This window comes from Equus asinus, chromosome 17, assembly GCF_041296235.1.
Source record: "Equus asinus isolate D_3611 breed Donkey chromosome 17, EquAss-T2T_v2, whole genome shotgun sequence".
NCBI lineage: Eukaryota > Metazoa > Chordata > Mammalia > Perissodactyla > Equidae > Equus > Equus asinus.
The window spans coordinates 44830583-44853778 of NC_091806.1; the positions used below are offsets into that span (position 1 = coordinate 44830583).

At 38.4% G+C, this 23196-nt stretch overlaps 1 protein-coding gene across 3 annotated transcripts in view; it reads left to right on the plus strand.

The window, feature by feature from the left end:
- KDM2A (lysine demethylase 2A) overlaps positions 1–23196 on the plus strand; it is a 90044-nt gene that overhangs the window by 30360 nt on the left and 36488 nt on the right. Inside the window, exons 3-6 of one of the 3 annotated variants that reach the window (XM_014844725.3) lie at positions 15591–15729; positions 17177–17255; positions 17689–17735; positions 21170–21348. In XM_014844725.3, the coding sequence (XP_014700211.3) occupies positions 15591–15729; positions 17177–17255; positions 17689–17735; positions 21170–21348 (444 nt within the window). Of the gene's footprint in view, positions 1–15590; positions 15730–16129; positions 16281–17176; positions 17256–17688; positions 17736–21169; positions 21349–23196 lie in introns of those variants that run through there. The other 2 variants (XM_070488297.1, XM_070488299.1) reach the window with 2 other exon arrangements.

Sequence of the window (23196 nt, forward strand, 5' to 3'; positions counted from 1 at the left end):
ATTATCACCCAAAGTCCTTAGTTTACAGTAGGATCCACTTTTTTTGTTGTACTCTGTATGGGTTTTGACAAATGTATAATGACATGTATCCATCATTATGATATTTATATGGAATCTTTCCATTGTAAAGGTATGTTTTTCCCTTTGCAGTTATTAATTGATCTGTGGGATAGTACTTTGGTCATGTAACAAATGAAATATTTGAATCTATATTTGTCAGGCATATGCTGGGTTCTGGGGAGACAGCAGTGAAAAGAAAGTTCTTTACTTTCATGGAATTTGCCTTTTTTCCTCTAAATTTGAAGACAGTAGTAGAATTGGGTCTGTCCTTGGCAGGGGGTGCATTTGCAGTTTAGGGTATGTTCATATGAGAAAAATAGGATCATTGAAAAAGTATATGCTACTAAGTATAGAATTTCAGTATGGGATGCTGTATAAGTTTGGGAGATGATTAGTGGTGATGGTTGCCTAACAGTGTGAATGTACTGAGTGCCGCTGAACTGTACACTTAAAAATGGTTAAAATGAGAAATCTTACGTTATATGCATGTTACCACAGTTTTTAAAAAGTATATGTAATTATAATGCATCAGTCAGTTTAACTCTGCCTCACTGCCTTTTCTCTGATAATTTTCCTCAGGTTTCTGTTGGTCTGTTTGCAGTAATTGGGAGAGAAACTCTTTCTGAAATAAAATTCTGTAGTTCAGTTCTGGTAGAGAGGAAGAGGCGGTGATGTTATATTTCACCCGCTGCCTTCAGTAGAGTTTGTCTTTGTGGCCTCTCAGGAGACCATTGTTGAGATCTCTGAGTGTCCTGGATTGTGCCCAGGCTATGGGTGGAGCTTCAGCTGTTGGTGCAGACAGGCTCTGCCTTTCACTATGTGCTGTTTCCATTTGTTACAGTTTGCCAGATGCAGGCCTGCTTTTGCCAGGATATGAAGAGAGATCTACAACTTGAACCATTGTCTGAATGCTGCTGTTTTGACCCAAGAAATCCTATAGATTCAGGATGAGAGCAATAACCATAATGCCAGCAACAAAGTGATTGTTGACCAGTTTGCGGTGAAGGCAGACTTTTCATTTAGGAAGTAAATCCTGTGATTAAGAGCAATAGCTCTGTTTAGAGGGAAGGAAAGAGCACCTTTCTCTGTGTCTGATGGAACTTGGGTAACCTCTCTTGCCTTCCTTTTTTGCATGAATTGACTGGTGGAGAAGGTGTTGGGAAAAGCTTTAGTGATCGCTGTAGCAACAGCATATCATAGTAAGGTGAACTGTGACTGTCTTGAATCCATAGAAATTTTGTCCATCTGAAACCTTTAATTGCCTGCATGTTGGAGAATATCCAGCTTATCACAAATTCTCAGCAGTCTAAGATTATAGGTTATGTGTGTATAGCCTTTTCTTTGACAGTAGAATAGAGAAATTCGTATGTTACAGCACAGTGTTTTTCACAGTTCTTGACTGGCCTGCAGTAGGAAATACACTTCATGTTACAACCTATTACTGTCATACATATGGATATACATAACTGTAAGAAAAGTGACAGGAAATGGTACTTACCCATGTTGTGTTTTCTGATATTTTCCATTTCATTCTATTCTGTTATTTCATTAAAAAAATGCGTATATGATCCCACTTGATTTTTATAACTCATGGTTTAAAAAAGAGTGATATGGAACAGTGGTTCTCAAAGTATGGTATATACCCAGGGTTCTTTTACAGAGATCTGTGAAGTCAAAATTATTTTCATAGTAATACTAAGATGTTGCTTGCCTTTTTTCTCTCTCATTCTCTAATAAGTGGAGATTTTTCCAGAAATACAGTGGAGGTTTCCAGAACTACATGATGTGTGATGATGACGTTACTCTCAGGGCTAATAGAATGTGTATTTGTGTATTCTTGTGTTTTCTAGAATTTCCTAAGGCGGTAGGATATAAATGAGTTTTTTTCAGAGATTAACTCAGTTTTCAGTACTCATATTGTGCTCTTACTAGCACCTTTTGATTATACCTGCTATAATCTCTTTAACCTCTGTGTGGTGCAGTGAATCATTACATTGAAATCCTGGAGTTTTCCTTGAGCTCATGTGGAAATACAAGTACAGTTGGTTGTCTTGGTTTGCAATTATATATATTTATAAAATTCCTCAGTTTTTAGTTTGTAATCAGTAAATATTGACATATATAACCGACATAAACAAACGGTGTTTGGGGTCCTCAGTAATTTTTAAGAGTGTAAGGGGTTCCTGAGACCAAAAAGTTTGAAAACTTCTAGTGTAGGGGTTAAGAAAGTAGACTTTTTTTTTTTTTTTTGCCATGGAGGGGAAGTCACGCTCTTGTGTGTGTGGTAAAATAATATAATGTGAGATCTGTACTCTTAATAAATTTTTAAGTGTACAGAATTGTTAACTATGAGCACAATGTTGTACAACAGATCTCTAGAACTTTTTTTTTTAAGATTTTATTTTTCCTTTTTTCTCCCCAAAGGCCCCCAGTACATAGTTGTATATTTTTAGTTGTGGGTCCTTCTAGCTGTAGTGTGTGGGACGCCGCCTCAGCATGGCTTGGTGAGCAGTGCTATGTCTGCGCCTAGGATCCGAACCGGTGAAACCCTGGGCCGCCAAAGCAGAGCGCGTGAACTTAACCACTCAGCCACAGGGCCAGCCCCTCTAGACTTTTTTCATTTTGGGTAACTGAAACTTCATACACATTGAACAGCAACTCCCCATTTCCCTCTCCCCCTAGTCCCTGGCAACCACCATTTTACTTTCTGCTTCTATGAATTTGAATAGAATGTAGGCTTGTTTTTAATAACAGTTGGACCTGGATTTGAGTCCCACCTTGGCTACTTGTTAAGTACTCCTGGCTCAAGTTACCCAACCGTTTTGATTCTTACTTTCTTCATAACTAAAATTGACATTTTACTATGTTACTTCATAAGGTTGTTGTGAGGATTAAATGAGCTAGAAAAATGAAAGTTGTTGTGAGGATTAAATGAGCTAGAAAAATGGGCTTGAAAGTGCTTAGTACATAGGAAGCATTCTTGTGAGCTATTATTATAATAGAAGATGTAACATCTAGCCACATTGATATTTAGCTATAGCATTTCTTAGCAACACTCACCTGTGTGAAACTGAGTTGTCTAAACCTACTCTAAGTTCTTGTTCTGATTCTTCTCTTGCCTGTGCCTCTAGACTTTTCTTAATTGAGTTTTGTTTTCCAAATTGTGAGCTTCTTGAAAATAGCAACTCTCTTCTATTTCTATTGTGTCTTAGACAGTACTCAGCCTGTAGTATGCACTCAAGACACGTGAGTCCTAGTACAAAGGCCATGGGACACACAAGCTTAGAATTCTCATGAGAACAATAGTGGGAAAGAGCTTTTTAGGTCCCTGTTCTGGTTCTTTACTCTGTCTCTCTTAGGAACTTTCTTCCATTACTGAACAGACTTCCTGAGAAGTATAGTGAAGGGCCGGCCCCGTGGCCGAGTGGTTAAGTTTGCACGCTCCACCGCAGGCGGCCCAGTGTTTTGTTGGTTCGAATCCTGGGCGCGGACATGGCACCGCTCATCGAGCCATGCTGAGGCGGCATCCCACATGCCACAACTAGAAGGACCCACAACTAAGAAGATACAACTATGTACCAGGGGGCTTTGGGGAGAAAAATGAAAAAAAAATCTAAAAAAAAAAAAAAGTATAGTGAAGAATGAATTATAATTTATTAAATCCTTTCAGTTTCTTTGGTTAATCCCATTTCTCTTGGCAGTGTGAAATTCTAATGTAATTGCCATACCTTTCACCAGGGTTTCTCTCATTACATCCCAACAGTACAAGAGAATCATACCAATAGATGCCAAGTAATTCAAATTAAGACAATCTAATTCTTGTTACCTGTGACTGTATATAGTGGTGACTTCTCCTTTAGCATCTTCTGAGATTTAGAGTAACACAGGCAAGCAAGTGTGAATTTTTTTTGAGTTAGGAATTGAACTGTGTTCTGGAACCTTCTGTTTTTGTCATGCACTCCTCTTCTCTCCTTGAGTCTGTCTTCAGCCTTCTGCTCTAGTCTGTCTTCTTGTCCAGAAACTTGTTCTTCTATAAGCTTATTGCTGCTCTCTCTACACTTCCTCTGTTCACACACGACCATTCCTTCAAGTTCCCTCTATCCAGAAATCAACAACAATAGAACCAACTCTACTACTTAGAGCAGGGGCTTCTCCCAAATAACACCGTCCAGAAATGGTCATTTCATATTAAACTGCTGGCAATGTGGAGGTGGAGAGGATACACTTGTTGGATTTCATAAAATTTCATCTATAGGATTAGACATTTGGTGTGAGGAGATTTAGAGATGGTAGAATCATAAAAGAGCTCCTGAAAGGGGTAGACTTGGGGAACTTATTAGAAGCCTACCACTTGGGATGATAAAGAAGGAGAAAAGCTTATCTGATGTTTAATGCTATTTGGGAAGAGGCATATGAAGTATGACTTGTCTCTAGCCACGTAGACCATTCTTTTTGGGCAAGATAGTTGGTTTCCCAGTCCAGTGTTGATTCATGTTCAAAACCACAATTGCTGATATATTTTGAGTATGTGCTGGCTACTTTATGTCTTTTATTTCCTTTAATCCTCATACAGTCCTCTGCAATGACTTCTATTTTAATTATTAAAGTAGCTCATATATAGTGAGAGCCTGAACCAAGATTTGAACCCTGGAAACCTGGTCCAGACCCCGCCAGTGCTCTATACAGCTCCTCTTTTTATGTATAGGACACTTCACAGTTTGCAGAGAACTTGTACATGTGTTCTCATTTAAACCTCACAACAATCCTGTGCATTAGGTGAAATTCTTGACATTTTCACACGAGAAAATGAAAGCTTAGGGAATTTGAAGCTCAGAGTGGCAGTACCTAGACCCAGGCCCACACTCACTTCTGACTCCAGTTCCTTTGTTCTCATTACATAGTTTTGCTAAAGATAATAAATAGTAAATAGGATCATACCTGAAGGTGAATTTTCTAAGAATTTTAACTTGGTTGAAGGTGACTGTTATTGTTTTAGATGTGACAATTAAGTCTGGAGAAATTTAGCAAAGATGTATCATTAACATGCTATCTGGTAGCTTGACTATAACTACTTTATTAAGTATTCCTCTTGGTGTTAGACCTTTTAATGCTGTGGGTCAGTTTACCACTCTTTTTTTTTTTTTTTTTTTTTGCTAAGGAAGATTAGCCCCGAGCTAACATCTGTTCCCAATCTTCTTCCTTTTTTGCTTGAGGAAGATTAGCCCTGAGCTAACGTCTGTGCCACTCTTCCTCCATTTTATATGTGGGTCACTGCCACAGCATGGCTGATGAGTGGTATAGGTCCCTGCCCCGGATCCGAACTTGTGAACCTGGGCCACCAAAGCAGAGTGCGCTGAACTTAACCATTAGGCCACAGAGCCAGGCACTTGCCACTCTTATATTAACATTGCTAGGTAAATTCACAAGTGAAGACAGTTTTCTGTGCTTCACCTTTAGTTGGCACAGGTGGGTGACTGAAAGCTTAGAAGGAATGAAATCTTGCCAGGATTATAATGTAGTCGTGGTAGTAGGAGAGGGGAGGAATATATGTGTTTGTGGGAGACAATTTAAAATACCAGCTCTTGAGGGGCTGGCCCTATGGCTCAGTGGTTAAGTTTGTGTGCTCTGCTTCACTGGCCCAGGGTTTCACCAGTTCTCATCCTGGGCGCAGACCTAGCACCGCTTCTCAAGCCATGCTGAGGTGGCATCCCACACAGCAGAGTCAGAAGGACCTACAACTGGAATATACAACTATGTACTGGGGGGTTTTGGGGAGAAGGAGAAGAAGAAGAAAAAGAAAAGAAAGATTGGCAACAGATGTTAGCTCAGGTGCCAGTCTTTAAAAAATAAGTAAAATGAAATAAAATAAAATACCAGCTCTTGATTTTTTTGCCAGTTCCTTCTAGGGCTTCTATTTCCAGACGTGAAATTTCGTGACTCCTCTAAATCTCAAGTTTGACCATTTGGAAAAGAGGTCATATGTTGGTTAAGAGATTGACCTTTGTCTATGAATCAAAGCATTAATCACATCTCCGGAGACAAGGGTCGTGGAGGAAAGCATCCTGCTGAGTGGAATGTAGCAAGGCTGGAAATAGTTGCATTTATACAGTATCTTCTGGCTTCAGGTGACTGCTTGCTGTCTCCCTATACTCGCCTACAGACTTAGGAGAAGCAGCGTGTGTGACACATTTCATGGTTTATATCATTTACTGAGCACATGCCTAGAGTTAAGTGTTTTTCAGAACAAGCTGTCCTTTAAGGTTCGCAGTACCTTTCTCAGTGACTGGCGGAAAGGTCACTCTTACTTCCCCTTTAGATTTAAGATAAATGTCTAGGGGCTTTTTCTTTTTCTATAAATTGTTCTTGCCTAACAAATATACTAATCTTTACCTTCTAGGAAATGAAATGACATGGCTTGCACCATTTATCGTGCTAATGACTTATAGTTGCATCAGTTACAGAAGATGGTGAAAAAACCTAGGCTTTACCTTTGTTTCTGTGTTCTGGGTGCCTGTTGCTATAGAACCAAATCAGGCCATAAACAGAAGTGTTCAGGGAGTGTTTGAGTCTCAGTGGATGTTCATTGGCTAATGAAAATAAACTTAAGAAATTGGTTGAGTTGAGGGAAAAACTGAATATTTTTTATTTCATTATTGTTTCCATTTGTGGTGGGTGGCATTTTTTGCTGTGTGCTGATAATGTAAAGATTATTTCCTAATAATTAGGCCTTCTAAAATTCCCTTCTTTTCTGTTCTAGGACGTAAATAGTTAGAAAAAGCAAACATTTTCTATTCCTTTTGGGTTATGATTTCACTTAGACTTACATTAAATGTCAGATAGTAAGAGTGGTTAAATTTAAAGATTGTTCTGGGGCTACCAAAAGGAAGTGAAGATTTGAAAGAGTGGGGTAGAAGGTCGAGTAAGGAATTACACATCTTTACTTCACAGTTACTCAAGAAATACAACCTCAAGGTGACTTGGACGTTGACAAATGCTGTTACTTGCTTATTTCCAGTTTCTCTGATAGTTTGACTAGTCTGCTTTTGGAGGATAAAGTAATTGAACATTTGCGTGTTGATGGAAAGTATAATATTGCTGAGTACTGCTTTTGCCAGTATCCAAGGAGAAGAGTGTATGTATATTCTAGTAAAAACTTTTAGGGGAGCAAAAATGTGCTTTTGATATAATATTTCAACTCAGATTATTTTTCTTCAAGATGGTGTTGAGATGCCTTATCTTCATCCTGAATTTCAGAGGGTAATTTTGCTACTTGTAGCCGCAGTTTTTTCCTTTGCTGAGTTCTGGTGGTAGGATGGTTCATGTGCAGCAAGCACACTGAACAGTTGATTATGCCAAGTGGTATGTAGAAAAGCAGGCAATGTTGGTGGAAGAGATCCAGCTCTTTAACTCGTTTCTCAGCCAGTTGGTTTTGTGGAGGGCATATTTGTGGTCAGGGTAAGTGCATCCTTACTCTTGCAGAGAATTTTAGGATCATTCTGTATATAGTAGGTATCTGATCCTATCTCTGAGGGAACTTTTAGGGAAAAGGTCACTTTGTGTTGTATATCCCTCTTTGAGCATTTTGCCTTCTCAGCTGTCTTTTTTTTGTCTTCCCAAATCAAGAGAGACTTAGGTGTGAATAAGCTTCTTGCCAAGATGATGCCTTCCTTTTATGGGTTACTCTGGCTGGTTGTTGGAATTACTGTGATCTGCTAAAGTTTTTTATGTAGAGAATGTGTTCTATGTGCTATTGATCTCTGCAGAAGTTGGTCTAAGTTAGCCCAGAACATATTTGAAGGCTGACCTAAGTGAACTTTCAACTAAAGAAATACAAGCCTTTTCAGCCATGTCAATTGATCAGTACACATTCTATGTAATATATTAAAACACTTATGTTAAAACTAAGTGTGTGTTCTCCCTTTATTCTTGTGTTGAGGCATTTTACTATTTTAGGGGCAATAAGTGTTACATAGAGCAAAAGATAAAAACTTGGTCCCAAAGTTCAAGTGCAAGGCACTAATTCTCACTGTTTTTGTACAGTTTTAGGGTATGAGTTTAGGGTATTTGTTTTAGGATATTCCCATTAAAATCTCTCATGAGGTGTAATAAAAATTAAATTTTCTAAACAAAGATTATAAGCTTTTATTTTTGAAAAATGTTATATCTGTCTATATATCTATATCTTACTAATAAGGAGACTCTGAGAAATCCAGTAGGGTGAAGGGGAAGCCAGAAAAATTTGAAGAGGTCACTGCTCTAGAGGAGCAACATAGAGTGTATCCATAGTCTTTGGAACTTAGTAGATGTTCAGTAAAGTTATGTTGAATGAATAAACATGTCCTCGTATGTTACTGCGTATGTGGAGCCTTCACCAACCCATCTGTGTTAGTTGTTCTTCCTCCTGGATTTCAGTAACGTTTGTATCTACCTGTCTCAATACATCACATTGAATTGTAATACTATAATTTATTTATGTCTGTCTCCCCCTACTGGCCGATGACCTCCTTGAGGGCTAGAACTGTGCCTTTTTATCTTTGTATGCAAAACACCTGCCTATTATTCCGTATTCAGTGTATCCCTGTCTTATGAATGTGTAAGTGTTCACATAATAATTTTTATAGTATACACACACACACACACACACACACACACACACAAGGGAGGGGGGCATAGGTAGCAATCAGTCTGTATATGTATCTGCCGCAGTGTGTGACCTTGCAGTAATGTTAGGTTTTCAAAAACATGGAAAGAAAGAAAATGAGAACAACACTTTAAAATTCAGTTGATTTTTGGAATATGTATGTGTTCATATGTTTGTGAAGGGGGCAGAGTAATAAGTGAGCTTGTTTCTTCTTTTGGAGCGTGTAAGTACATTGTAAGGCTTTCAAGTGGGACTTAGGTATATGTTGTAAAGATTCAGATTTAATCCATATAGCTTTATAAATTTATAAAAATATGCCCCCAAACTTTTTTTTGTAGTAGTATCATGATGTGGGTTCATGAAAAATCCAGTTGTTACCTGACTTCTTATACCGTCACCAGCAAAGAGGCTCTGTAATTAAAATATTTCTCTCAGGTAATGGTAAGGTAGATCAGAATCTTAGAGAAAATAGGAGATGAAGAAATTAATCTTGGTAAAAAATATTGGCAGTTTCATCTTTATAGAAGGTGTGTAATGTCACTTCGACTGCAAATACAGAGAATGAGAACCAATTTTAAAAGCATACACAATAAATATACTAAGTTCAGAGCGCTCTGTGATATAAAATGGTCCCAGGTTAGGAACAGCCATATTTTTATAGGAATAGCCATATTTTTATTTCAACCAGGATAGCCGAATGACCAATAAAATAATTTGTCAAGTAAAAACTAAAATTAGTAATCAGGAATTGTGGAATATTAAATAAACAGGGCATAGCTGGAAATGTAGTGTTCCTTAGTAGATATCAGAAACCTCCCACCCTGGGGAAATCCTTTGCTAATAACTCTGTCTGCCAAGCATAGTTTTCTAATTTATAAACAGTCTCCTTTGTTGCCAACAGGTCCCACCACTTCACCTCCTCTCTCTGCCAGTGCCATTTCAGCTGGCTAGGGTCTCTTTCCTTTGACAGTTTTACTTCTAGCTACCTCAAGCTATTGGTCTGGTTGAAGTTTCATTCTAAACTCGTTTCAGTGGTACAGAGCAGCGGTTAGGACTATTGGCGTTAAAACCAAAGTGTCTGGGTTCAAATCCCAGCTTTTTGCCAGTCACCAGCTTTGGAACTTGGGCGTTACTTCTGTCCTTCATTTTCGTTGTTTGTAAAGTAGAGGATAATTATCTATATGATCCCTATATGGGATCTTGGATTTAAATGTGTTAATTCATGCAGAGTGTTTATTACAGTACCTGGCACATGGTAAGCACTCAAACATTAGCTGCTATTACTACTGCGGGTTTTTTTCCTCTGGCATCATAGTCTGTCTTCAGAGCAGTAGCCCTTCTGAGTGTCAGTAAGAAAAATAGCAACAGCCTTTTCATACTTTATACAGCTTCTTCCGTCTCTGACTCCTTTGTGCCCCTGGGGGAATGGGAATTGCCTAAGCTCTCTAGAAAGAACTGCCTCTTACCTCTGGTTGATTGAGATACATGGAAGTTTGTTTAATCTGGAGGCAATCGGGGGACAGGAGGACATGAGGAAGGACAGGAGGAAATGTAGAAGTCCCTAGGAGGGCTACCCTGCCAACCCACCAAAAGGTCTCTCTCACAGTCCTTGGTCGGGACAGAGGGGGCTGAGTCTAGAATTAGATATTCTTTGAATGAGGACAGACAGACCTGGGGGACTGTTGTGTAGCAAATTTTCAAAATGGCATAAAGTACATGGGCACAAGACTGAGATTTTAACAGGAATCAGATTGTGGAGGACTTTATTTTGGAATACAAAGGACCTCAAATTATTTACCTCCAAAGGAAGATTAGAATCTGGAGATGTTAAATGATTTACTTAACTGCCCAAGACCGCACAGCAGAGCAGTAATCATGTGCAGCACACGACGCATGTATGACGGCAGTCCCGTAAGATTAGTGCCATGCAGCCTAGATGTGTAGTAGGGTGTACCATCTAGGTTTGTGTAAGTACACTCTCTGATGTTCACGCAACAACATCACCGAACGATGCATTTCGCAGAACGTATCCCTGTTGTTAAGCAGCGTGTGGCTGTAATGTTGTCTTTCAGTCCACGAACACGGTATGTTTTTCCATTTATTTATTTAGATTACTTATGAAGTTCTTCTTTAATTTCTTTCAACAACATTTTGTATTTTTCCAGTATAGAAGTTTTGGGCTTCCTTTGTTAAATTGATTCCTTGGTGTTTTTTTCATGCTGTTGTAAATGGAATTGTTTTCTTTTTCTTTTTTTTTTTTTCAAGATTTTATTTTTTTCCTTTTTCTCCCCAAAGCACCCCAGTACATAGTTGTATATTCTTCGTTGTGGGTCCTTCTAGCTGTGGCATGTGGGACGCTGCCTCAGCGTGGTTTGATGAGCAGTGCCATGTCCACGCTCAGGATTCGAATCAACAAAACACTGGGCTGCCTGCAGCAGAGCGCGCGAACTTAACCACTCGGCCACGGGGCCAGCCCCTGGAATTGTTTTCTTAATTTCACTTTTGGATTTATTATTGCTAGTGTTTAGAAATACAACTGGTTTTATTAGCTCTAAAAGTTTTTTTTGTGGATTCTTTACAACTGCCTATGTATAAGATCATGTCTTTTTTTTGTTTTTTTATGAAGAAGATCAGCCTTAAGCTACCACCTGTGCCAATCCTCCTGTACTTTGTATGTGGGATGCCTCCACAGCATGGCTGACAGTGGAGCAGGTCTGCGCCCGGGACTGGGATTTGAACCTGTGAACCCAGGCCACTGGAGCAGAGTACTCAGAGCTTTAACCATTTGGCCACAGGGCCAGCCCCCAAGATAGTGTCATTTTTGAATAGAGATAGTTTTACTTTTTCCTTCCCAAACTTGTATTCTTTTTCTTGCCTAATTGACCTGGCTAAACTCCCAATTCACTGTTGAATAGAAGTGCTGAGAGTAGACATCCTTGTCTTTTTCCTTATCTTGGGGGGAAGCTTTCAGTCTTTTACCATTAAGTATGATGTTAGCTGTGACTTTTTGGTAGATGCCCGTTATCAATTGGAGGGAATTTCCTTCTATTCCTAATTTGCTGAATGTCTTTTATCATGAAAGGGTGCTAAGTTTTGTTTCTCTGCGGTTTTGAATGCTGTTTCTAAATCTATTGAGATGATCATATAGTTTTGGTCCTTTATTCTATTACATTACTTCTATAATAAAAATATTAAAGAAAATTAGATATTAAAAGGAACGGAGAACCTGAAGACCCATTACCTATCACTAAAAGTTAATGAATGTGAACTGTTGGCTTCCAGTATTTCTTTCCTATACATGCTTTTTTAAAAACAATGTTGCCATATTACAGGCACAATTTCATGTGCTGATTTTTAAACTTAATATTTCGTAAGCACTTTTCAGTGTTATTTGTTGTAATAAGCATGTTAATGGTCACATTGTATTCACCAGAGTATATATTAGCCCTGCTAGCTTAGCCATTTTCCTATAGGACAAGTCTGGTTTTATCTGACTTTCAAAAATGATTTCTCGCTTTCTCACCCCTCACCACTCCCCTAAATATCTAAGAGGCAGATGGTTGCTGGCGTCAGTGAATATTCCCTGCTCAAAATTCCTAATTTCCTGACTCTTATCTGCTGTTTTACTTTTTGGGTATATTACACATCTTCACTCAAAAGCAATTTGTACTTTCCTGGGTCAATAGTGAGTTGTGCTCTTGGATAACATTTTGAGTGAAGCTGTGGTTGGAATAGATTTCAGTGCTCAGTTTGTGCCTGCTATTAACTGTGACACTGGATTCAGTGAGGGCATCCATGGGAGGCCAATAACTTCCTTTAGGCTGCCTAAAATCACCTGTATGAAAAGCAACTAGAATAAAAAAGCACAGCACGCTAGTAAACCATTTTGAATTATTTGGTAGTGTTGGTGGGGCTGGAGGAGATTAGTGGCTGCTTTCCTTAGTGTTAAAGTAGCCTTGCCTTTTAGGTTTCACCTGTAGCAGAGAATGTTATTGCCTCCTGATTTCTAGGGTTACTGCAAGGATTGAATATCTTTTTAAAGCACTTAGAAATTTGCTATAGATGTTTTACTTTCATCAGGATTTACATTAAGATGAGGGATAGAAAAAACCTCTTACAGTATTAAAACCATCACAAGTGGGGGCTCACCCGATGGCGTAATGGTTAAGTTCGTGCACTCTGCTTTGGCGGCCCACTGTTGAGAAGTTCGGATCCCAGGCGCAGACCTAGCATGGCTGGTCAAACCACGCTGTGGCAGCATCTCACATAAAATAGAGGAAGGTTGGCACAGATGTTAGCTCAGCAACAATCTTCCTCACAAAAAAACAAAAAAATAAATAAAAACCCTACACAAATGATTTTCACATTATTGCTGACTTCCCAATTGCAGTAATCAAAACAAGAATTCAAATTCACTTTTCTGTTGTCTTTAAGAAATAGGCATGGCTTAGCTGGAGCAGGAGCCTTCCCTGTATATCCTTATATTCTCCAAACTGGAAGTACAGATGGAAGAAGGCTGCTTCTTGAATATTGAAAGAACAAAAGCGTGTAAAAAAAAAAAAAAAAGGAAGGACTGAGGAACTTCTGGTTACCGCGTTAGAAATGTTGGGATAATCAGGGTGACTACGTCCTTCTGTCTGAAGAAGAATCATAACGGTAGACCTAGGAAAAGCTGAAGTTTGAAAACATGACTGGGATTTTTTTTGACAAGCATATTAGAATTTACAGTGCAAATGAGTGCTTTCTAAAAGTGATTATTTTGGGAAACTACATTTATTCCGATGGTATTGCCCTTGCTCTCTGACTTGCTTGGAACTCATCTTTTGGAGTTCTCTTCAAAGACGCACATAGGAAATAAGGTGAGGAAGAAAACTGAGTGATGTCTTTTAAAAACACAAACTCGCGTTAGAAATTGTCAGTGAAAATATCTCCTCTCCTGAAAATAAAGGTACCTAAAAATATTTTGAGCAGTGATGGCATTATTGGAATAAGTGAAAGGTCTACCAAAATTAGGTCTTGTTTTGGCTCTTGAGCTGCGACTTAACGGCAGCCAAGGTGCTGGGTCAGGGTGTTAGAAGGCTTTTGGCCAAATATGGAGAAGATCAGGTGTCCCTCAGTGTTTCTCCCCAAAACTGGTAAGCTGAATCTTGCTCTCCTCTGGTTTGAAACAGTGATTTTTATTTCCTTTAATTTTTATTTCTTATGACTCATTGTGACTCTTTTCCTGACCCCCATTCTCCAAGAGAACTTTCTCCAGTGTCTCATTTTCTTATATATTTAAGTAAATTCAGGTGCTATGTAGCCAATTTTAGATTATCAGTATCTGATTTAAATTCCGGGTTTGGTTATTCTTAGCACATACTAGCATAGGCTGCTTTACCCTTGCCTCCAGCATTCCCACACCAGTTGTCCTGTGTCTATGTAGTCAAGAAATTTCAGCAAATTTTAACAGTGGCTAAAGTAAAATATACTAAAAGGTAAATTTGCAGCATAAGCAACATATTATCTTTTTAGAAAATAACAGCTTATGAAGCATAACTCGCATACCATAAAATTCACCCGTTTAAAGTGTACACACTTCAGTGGTTTTTAGTATATTCACATAGTTGTGCAAATATCACCACTATCTGGTTCCAGAACATTTTCATCACTCCTGAAAGAAACCTATGCCATTAACAGTCACTTTCTCCCTCTCCCACTTCCTTTGCAACCACTAATCTACTTTCTATTTCTGTAGATTTGCTGAATGTGGACATTTCATGTAAACATAATTATACAATATATTTTTGTGTGTGTTTGGCTTCTTTCACTTAGCATAATGTTTTCAAGATTCTTCTATGTTAATAGGACATATCAGTACTTATTCCTTTTTATGGCCAAATAATACTCCATTATGTAAATATACCACATTTTGTTAAATCATTCACCAGTTGATTGACATTTGGGTTGTTTCTACCTTTTGGCTATTATGAATAATGCTGCTGTGAACATCCATGTACAGGTTTTTGTGTGGACATGTGTTTTTAATTCTTTTGGATATATACTTAGGAGTAGAATTGCTGGATCATATGACAACTGTTTTTTTTTGAGGATCTGCCACCTATTCTCCAAAGTGGCTGCACCATTTTGCATTCCCACAGCAGTGTATGAGGGTTCCAGTTTCTCCACATTCTCACCAGTACTTGTTATTGTCCACCTTTTTGATAATAGCCATCCTAGTGGCTATGAAGTGGTATCTCATTGTGGTTTTAATTTGCATTTTCCCTGATGGCTAATGATATTGAGCATCTTTTCGTGTGCTTATTGGCCAATTGTGTATCTTCTTGGGGAGACATTATCCTTAAAGGTAGATATTGATGGTCTGCTGTTTGTAATGCTGTTTAGGTTAACTTTCTTTCTATAGCTGATGTAAAAGAGTTTTTGCTTCATTACTTCAAATGTTTTAGTCTGTTTTTGAAGGTTGTTTTAGAAAGCTAATCTAGATACAGCTTTTCCCTATGAAAAAATTGTATTTTGTATTCTGGCCTGAAATGTCTGTATAGACAGTTTTTCCTCACTCTGATAAGCAATGATAGACAAAATGTTTAGTAGACCCTATTTGGTCATGTTTTTATTGTAAATTTATATCTCTAGGTTCAAAGAGTTAGCAGGGGTAAAATTCACAAGCAGGGAACCCAGTGGCTCATTAAAATTTTGTTATATTCTGTTCATTCTGAGAATATTAGCTGACCTTTAGTTGACAGAAAGATCTGTGAGACACGTAAAATTGATGCTTGATATAGCAACTGAAGTTGAAAGTAGCACTTTGCACATGTAGGGGAAACTGTGGCCACTTTTAGATAGGCATGAAAAAATACGTCATCTCATCCTTATGTCCCTCTCTCCCCAGCGTGGTACCATGCGACGACGCTATGAAGATGATGGCATTTCAGATGATGAAATTGAAGGGAAAAGAACTTTTGACTTGGAAGAGAAACTCCACACCAACAAATATAATGCAAACTTTGTTACTTTTATGGAAGGAAAAGGTCAGTATCATTTTGATTCGGACCTGAAGCCCCTTGATATAGGAAATTTTAGACACTGGCAACTGTGGACTCAGCATCTGTGCAGCTAAAATACTGCCTGTCAATGCTATGATGCTGTTTACCTTTATTTTCTCTTATTACACAATGCCTCTCATGCACACACCCCACCCCCAATCCTTCCACCCTGTGAGTCATTCTCTGCTACGTGAGAAGAAGCAAGCATTTATTAAAGCAGGAGCATTGTGGGAGCCAGCCCTGGTGGTCTAGTGGTTAAGATTTGGCACTCTCACCATTGTGACCCAGGTTCGTTTCCTGGTCAGGGACCATACCACCCATCTGTCGGTTGACATACTGTGGCAGCTGCGTGTTGCTGTGATGCTGAAAGCTACGCTACTGGTATTTCATACCAGCAGAGTCACCCATGGTGGACAGGTTTTAGAGGAGCTTCCACACTAAGACTGAGAAGAAGGACCTGGCCACCCACTTCTGAAAAATTGGCCATGAAAACCCTATGAATAGCGGTGGATCATTGTCTGATCTAGCGCCGGAAGGTGAGAGGATGGCTCAAAAAGACTGGACAGGGTTCAGCTCTACTGTGCACAGGGATTACGATCAACTCAATGGCAGTAACAACAACAAAATGTTGTTGGAGCTTTTCCCTAAAGGCCTCTTCCTTCTTCTCCCATCCCTTGGTTTGGGTTTAATTAAGAATAGTACAATATGGGGCTGGCCTGGTGGCGCAGCAGTTAAATGCGCACGTTCTGCTTCTCAGTGGCCTGGGGTTCGCCAGTTTGGATCCCGGGTGCGGACATGGCACCGGTTGGCACGCCATGCTGTGGTAGGCATCCCACATATAAAGTAGAGGAAGATGGGCATGGACGTTAGCTCAGGGCCAGTCTTCCTCAGCAAAAAGAGGAGGATTTGGCAGTAGTTAGCTCAGGGCTAATCTTCCTCAAAAAAAAAAAAAAGAAGAAGAAGAATAGTACAATAAAAATCCTTTTATGCTTGTACTTGCCCCACCAAAACAGAGGTGGGATTCCATGTGTACCATGCAGCTTTCCTCCTTGGCAAAATGATGAGGATGTCATGATATGTATTGTAGTGGACAGAATTAAATTTTTTTGGCTAAGAGGCAGGGTGATGATAATTTTCTGCTTAGAATTTGTGAGATGACTTATTAATAGTACTATTCCTGTTAGTTAAATTCTGAATTTACTGTGGAAATATAGACTTAGCAAACCCCTTGAGCCCTTCTTCTCAGTGTGCTTTCCCTATGTCCTAAGAGATGCTTCTTGAGACAAGCATGTATTGTCTAATAGAGCAAACTGTTTACACAGAAATAGCAAACACCATCTCTACCTTATTACTTAGGATCATTTTATGGTCCTTTTATCTTTTTCCAGCTATACCTCTTGCCTTTCTAACAATTGTTTTCCTATGGTGACAGATTTTAATGTAGAGTATATCCAGCGGGGTGGCTTAAGAGACCCTCTGATTTTCAAGAATTCTGATGGACTTGGAATAAAGTAAGTGTTCTCAGCCTGATTGGATGTGGTTGCAAAATGGCCATGTTACCCCCATAACCCAAATCAGTGATGATAGAAAATAATTTTCCGTTTAGTTTTAAAAGTGTGTATTTTTATTCTTTTGTTACAAAAACAATTCATGGTTGTTACAGGTAAATGAGAAAATATAGATGAGTTAAAAAGAAAATAAATTTAAAATCTCCTGAAATCTACCGCCCTGAGATAATAATCACTGTTAACATTTTGTTGTATATTCTTTTTTCGTATTATATACATACGATGTACACATGTAATCATTTATATTTAAAAACATTTTTAAATCTAAATATGAAGATTGATGTTCCTCGATGAGGAGTTCTTAGTACTTTAAGAAAAAACTCACACTGACTAGAGAAGTGCTTCCAATTTACGCTTACTGGTGTTTGTTTCATAGGATGCCAGATCCAGACTTTACTGTGAATGATGTCAAAATGTGTGTGGGTAAGTATTAAGCTTGTGACCTTTGTGTCTTTGAGGCAAAGATTTAAAACTTAAGACTGAGTCCTAAATCTCTGACTGAGATTTGAGGCTTAGGAACATTGAAGTATATATTTGATTATAGTATGTACTACTTGAAGTAGTTTCTTGATTAGAAACTACTATTTCATTAGCAATTGAGAATTTTCTCAAAGGGAGTTAAAAAGTTTCCTCATTTAGTACTCATTAGACAGAGAACGTTTCAACCTCTGCTTCTTTCCTAGCTACCATTTTTATCACTGTGCATCCATCCTCTCCGTGAAGAACCTGCCTTCCAGGGCAGCCTACCCAGGAAAGTGAAATTTTCTATCTCTGAGCCAAGAATGCTGCTTCATTCATATCTGTGATTCTCTTCTTCCCTTAGAAGCAGTAGAGAAATTTCCAAGAAATTTCCACCAATGCTACATTTGATGGTTTGGCCAAGGTTTCAGTTTTCTAAGCTGAGAAGTAGATACATGAAAATTTCTCTTCATCAGTGACGGTTTAAACTTGAGTCTTTAATCGGATTTGTATTTTATTATATTCAAAATTTAGGAAAATAAAGCAAATTAGAGCAATGTAATTAAAGAAGAAAACTTCCTGGGATCAGTAAAGGTTCAGGTCACTTTTCTGCAGACCATTGGTGTTCAGTGTTGTGAAACACGCCAGGATCCTTAGGAATTCAGAGATGATCACTCTCCTGTACATGATAAGGCACTAAAGTGGATTAAAATCTTTTAGAAATGTTTCTAACAGGACATGAAACAAAAGGAGTTTTCTGATTCTTCCTCCTAACACTGCAACTTCTATTATGTTTTGTCCTCTATGCTGAAGCGTAGAGGACATGTTGAAAATTAAGTGTTGCAGTACAGTCTCTTGGCCACTTGAGGGCCGTTTTTAGACATCTGGCAAACTCTTCTGTTTATCCAAGAGGTGCAAGTCACAGATACCCCAAGTAAAGGAAAGTTCTCTATTTTTCACTCTCTCACTTCTTCCGTGTTAGATTCCGGCCATCTGCTTGTCACTATGTATTCCTAGTATCTAGCACCTACTACCTCTAGAGTATAGTAGGTGCTCAATAAATCTGTTGACTAATTAAAATGCATTCCCATTCTTCACAAGGCAGGGCTCTTGCAGGGGGCCTTAGAAAACCTACTTGAGTACTTATTGGTCCATCATTTGACTTCTTTTCCTAATGGGCCTCCAGGATAGTAATTCCTTGGATCCATAAGTTAACGGACCACCATAGCTTTTCTCTGTTGGTCAGGAATTCTTATGGTCTGTGGTCCACAAATTACCTGCATCAGAATTATCTGGGATACTTATTAAAAATATAGATTTCTGGGGGCCGGCCCCGTGGTGTAGTGGTTGAGTGTGGTGGCACTCCACTTCAGCAGCCCAGGCTCGCGGGTTCAGATCCCGGGCACAGACCTACACCACTCATCAGCCATGCTGTGGTGGCAACCCAGATATGAAGTGGAAGAAGATTGACACAGATATTAGCTCAGGGCTTATCTTGCTCTGCAAAAAATATATATATACACACTTCTGGATCCCATCATAGACTTATGTGGCCTTTTATGTCTGGCTTCTTTCACTTAGTGTAATGTTTTCGAGGTTTATCTATGTTGTGGCATATAACAGTGTTTCATTCTGTTTTATGACTATTATAAGTATAGCTGCTAAGAACATGTACACATTTTTGTTTGAACACCTGATTTTGATGCTTTTGGATGTATACCTAGGAATGGAAATTGCTGGGTCATATGGTCATTCTGTCTTTTAATTTATTGAGGAACCACCAAACTCTTTTCCATAGCAGCTTTGCACCATTTTACATTCCTACCAGCAAAATCTGAGGGTTCCAGTTTCTCTACACCCTTACCAGCCCTTATTATTTTCTTTTTTTGTTGTTTTAATTATGGCCATCCTAGTGGGTATGAAGTGATATTTCAGGACAGTTTTGATTTAGCATTTGCATTTTCTTCCAAAATACGAAGGGTAGGTTCAGTCCATTGCCTTACATTATCAGTTGTATTTTGATGTGTATTCTGCCATATCTACGTCATTGTGGCCGTATTTCTTGTTTTCTTGCCTGTTATCTCTAACTAGACTGTAACCTCCTTGAAGGCAGGGGACCAGGTCTTAATACTGCTTCGTATAGCCATCAAGTAGGGATAGATAGATAGATAGATAGATAGATGGATGTATATAGTAGATATTTGTTAGTTTCTTACAATTTGAACAATAGTCTTAATGTTACAACAGCAACTTTTTATTCTTTTTCTCTCTTCTTTGACCACCATTAGCTTAACATTTTAGCGTTACTGCCTTTGCATATCTTTTATGCTGTTGCCTCTGCTTGGAACTCTCTCTGTTGAATCTTTCTTGTTGAAATTCTGTTTATTCTTTAAGGGCCAACTCAAATGTCTCTTCTCCCTCTTTTCCTAAAAGTCTTCTCTGGTCAGTCTAGTTAAAACAAAGATATTTTCCCTTTATTTTTACTACTGTTTAATTGAGCACCTGCTTTCTGTTAAACGTTTTACTTCATTGACTAAATCTTCACAATGACCCACAGGGCAATATTATTCCCAAGTTATAGAAGAAAATATTAAGGTTCAGAGAAGTTAAATAGCTTGCCTAAGTAGTATTCGAGCTGAGGTTTAAACTTGGGTCTCTTGCTTTAAAGCTGTTGTTTTCTCCCCCTACTATTTTATACTACCTCTTGTGGCATTCTGCCTTTCGTTTTAGTTCTTATAGTTGGTTGAGAATCAGATAAAGATCTTTGTGTCCATCATGGTGTCTTTATCATTCAGTAAATATTTGTGGAATGAATGAAAAGGGGAGGTTTGCATTAAAAATACTTGAGGTTTGTGAAATAACCCTTTTAAACAAAAGAATGGACAGATTCCAATTTAATTCAGTACTCACTATCTAATGGGTCCTTTATTTAAATTGTGGGATAGATGAGGTCAATCTTCAAACCTGCAGCAAAGCAGTGTAGCTCAGTGGATGAGAGCCTTGACTTTAGAGTTGGGCTGCCTGAGTTCTTGTCTTGCTTTGCCCTGCAAGTTACCTAACACCTATTTTCTCCATCTGTGAAATGGAGATTAGTACTTAGCATTTAGAATTGTTAGGATTGAGTGAGATATTGAATATAAGATTCAATGACTGACCCTGTAGTAAATATGCCATAGGGAGTGATTGTTGTTTATAATATTGCCCATTGTCTTTCCCATTCTCTGTGATTTGATGGTCTGTTGATTCTCAATCTCAGGTGACAACTATCTCCTTGTCTATTACTAAATAGCCTAAATAAGAAAGGCTAGCTTGTTTCCTGTCACCTGTTTTTTATATTCTTGATGTATTTAAGGAAATTAGTGGCTCAGTAGTGTTAATTGATGCATCTTTCATGGCAGGGAGTCGTCGCATGGTGGATGTCATGGATGTGAACACACAGAAAGGCATTGAAATGACCATGGCTCAGTGGACACGCTACTATGAGACCCCAGAGGAGGAGCGAGAAAAACTCTATAATGTCATCAGCCTAGAGTTTAGCCACACTAGGCTGGAGAACATGGTGCAGAGGCCCTCCACGGTTAGTCTAATCATTTTCTCCATATTGTCGTCACCAAGAGGGTTGTTTGTGTATTAGGAGAATTTATAACTCTTTGTATATACCAAGACGAAGATGAACAAGGCAATTTGACAAGAATAACTTGTATTTTTAGAAAGTTCAGGGCCGGCCGTGTGGCCGAGTGGTTAAGTTCGCGCGCTCTGCTTCGGCGGCCCAGGGTTTTGCCAGTTCGGATCCTGGGTGTGGACACGGCACTGCTCATCAAGCCATGCTGAGACGGCGTCCCACATGCCACAACTAGAAGGACCCACAACTAAAAATATACAACTATGTACCGGGGGTGTTTGGGGAGAAGAAGGAAAAATAAAATCTTTAAAAAAAAAAAAAAAAAGAAAGTTCATCACTTCTGCAAATCACTTCATATAGGGAGTGACCATTCTGATTTGCATCACCAATAACTTAATAGGAATTTTTTAGAGGGCAGAGGACAAAGCACTAGTATCTTTTAGAGACCTAAAACAAGGCCTTTGCATATAATGGAGAAGAGGCTTAAAATTCATTCTTACAAGAACTGTCAGTAGGAAGTTTGCCTAATTTCTGTCCTGTAGGTTTAAACTTGCTGAGAAACTTGGGGGAAAACTGGTTTAGAGCCAGGTGATCCTTTTATGAGATGGTTTCTTGAGTAGATTCTACTCTATGACGAATAACAGTAAATTGACTGCCCGTCCTAAGGGAAAGTTAGTTTTGATTCTTAGCTTTCCTGAAGGTAGGTACTGATTTAACCTATCTCTTTGCAAAATAGTGGTTGTCTACAGACATTGAGAACACTTATTTCCCTGAGGGGGATTGATTTCACTTTTGAAATATACCTAGTCATTTTTGGACCATATTTATTCATTTAAATCCTGACTCAGAACTCTCTTGAGTCAGGTATTCCACCTGGAACAACAGAACTTGGAACATTCTAAATCCTTTTTTAAAGTCAAGGTCTCAGTATTTTGTCCTATCTCCACTTAAATGATCCTAATTATACCTTTTGATTTTCAAAGTTGAAATGTAGTAATTGCTTATATTACCATTATTTAATGTGTGTATACCTTCAGCTTACTAGTAAATTGCATTATTATTACTAACACATTGATATGTACAGACCAACAGGAAAATCTTCTCAATGTTTCACTGTTATCTGAAGAGACAGTATAATTTTGCCATTGCTTGTTACTGGAGATCCTACAACTAAATATAAAATTTCTCATTAAGAAAATTTTTTCCCTCCTAGATCTAGTGACAAAACTCCTTTTTATATTATCATTTATTTGGTTATGTGGAAACACAGAAAGACAGGTGGTTAGAATTTAGCCTTGTCATTAGCCAAACAGGTCCACTTAAAGAATTTATTAAAAGGAGGATGTAAGAATCACGATAACATTATTTATGAATGTGTTGCTTAATTCTTATAGAATTTCAATTTAAAAATACTATGATTATAGCCATAAAAGTAAAACTTGACCTGGATTTTACTTTTCATTCTTAAAATTAGAAATGTGTTATTCACACGTGAAGCCTTCTTTGTAATATCCTTAATTTGTTCATTTTGTCCCTAGTTTTAATGATAAAAATGCTACATCGTTTTATAAAAATTAGAAAAATCGTGCACCGTTAAATGAAGGAGGAGTAGAATCCATGGAAAGGCTTAGAAATAGGACTTTTCTGGAGGGCAGAGGACAATGCACTAGTATCTTTTAGGGACCTAAAACATGGCCAGAAAGATTGAGTGAGCTATTCCCAAGGTCATCTCCTAAAAGCAAGCAAACTTTTAATGATCTTGCTATCTAAGCAGTAATTATTTTGCTGGGATATTATTTATTT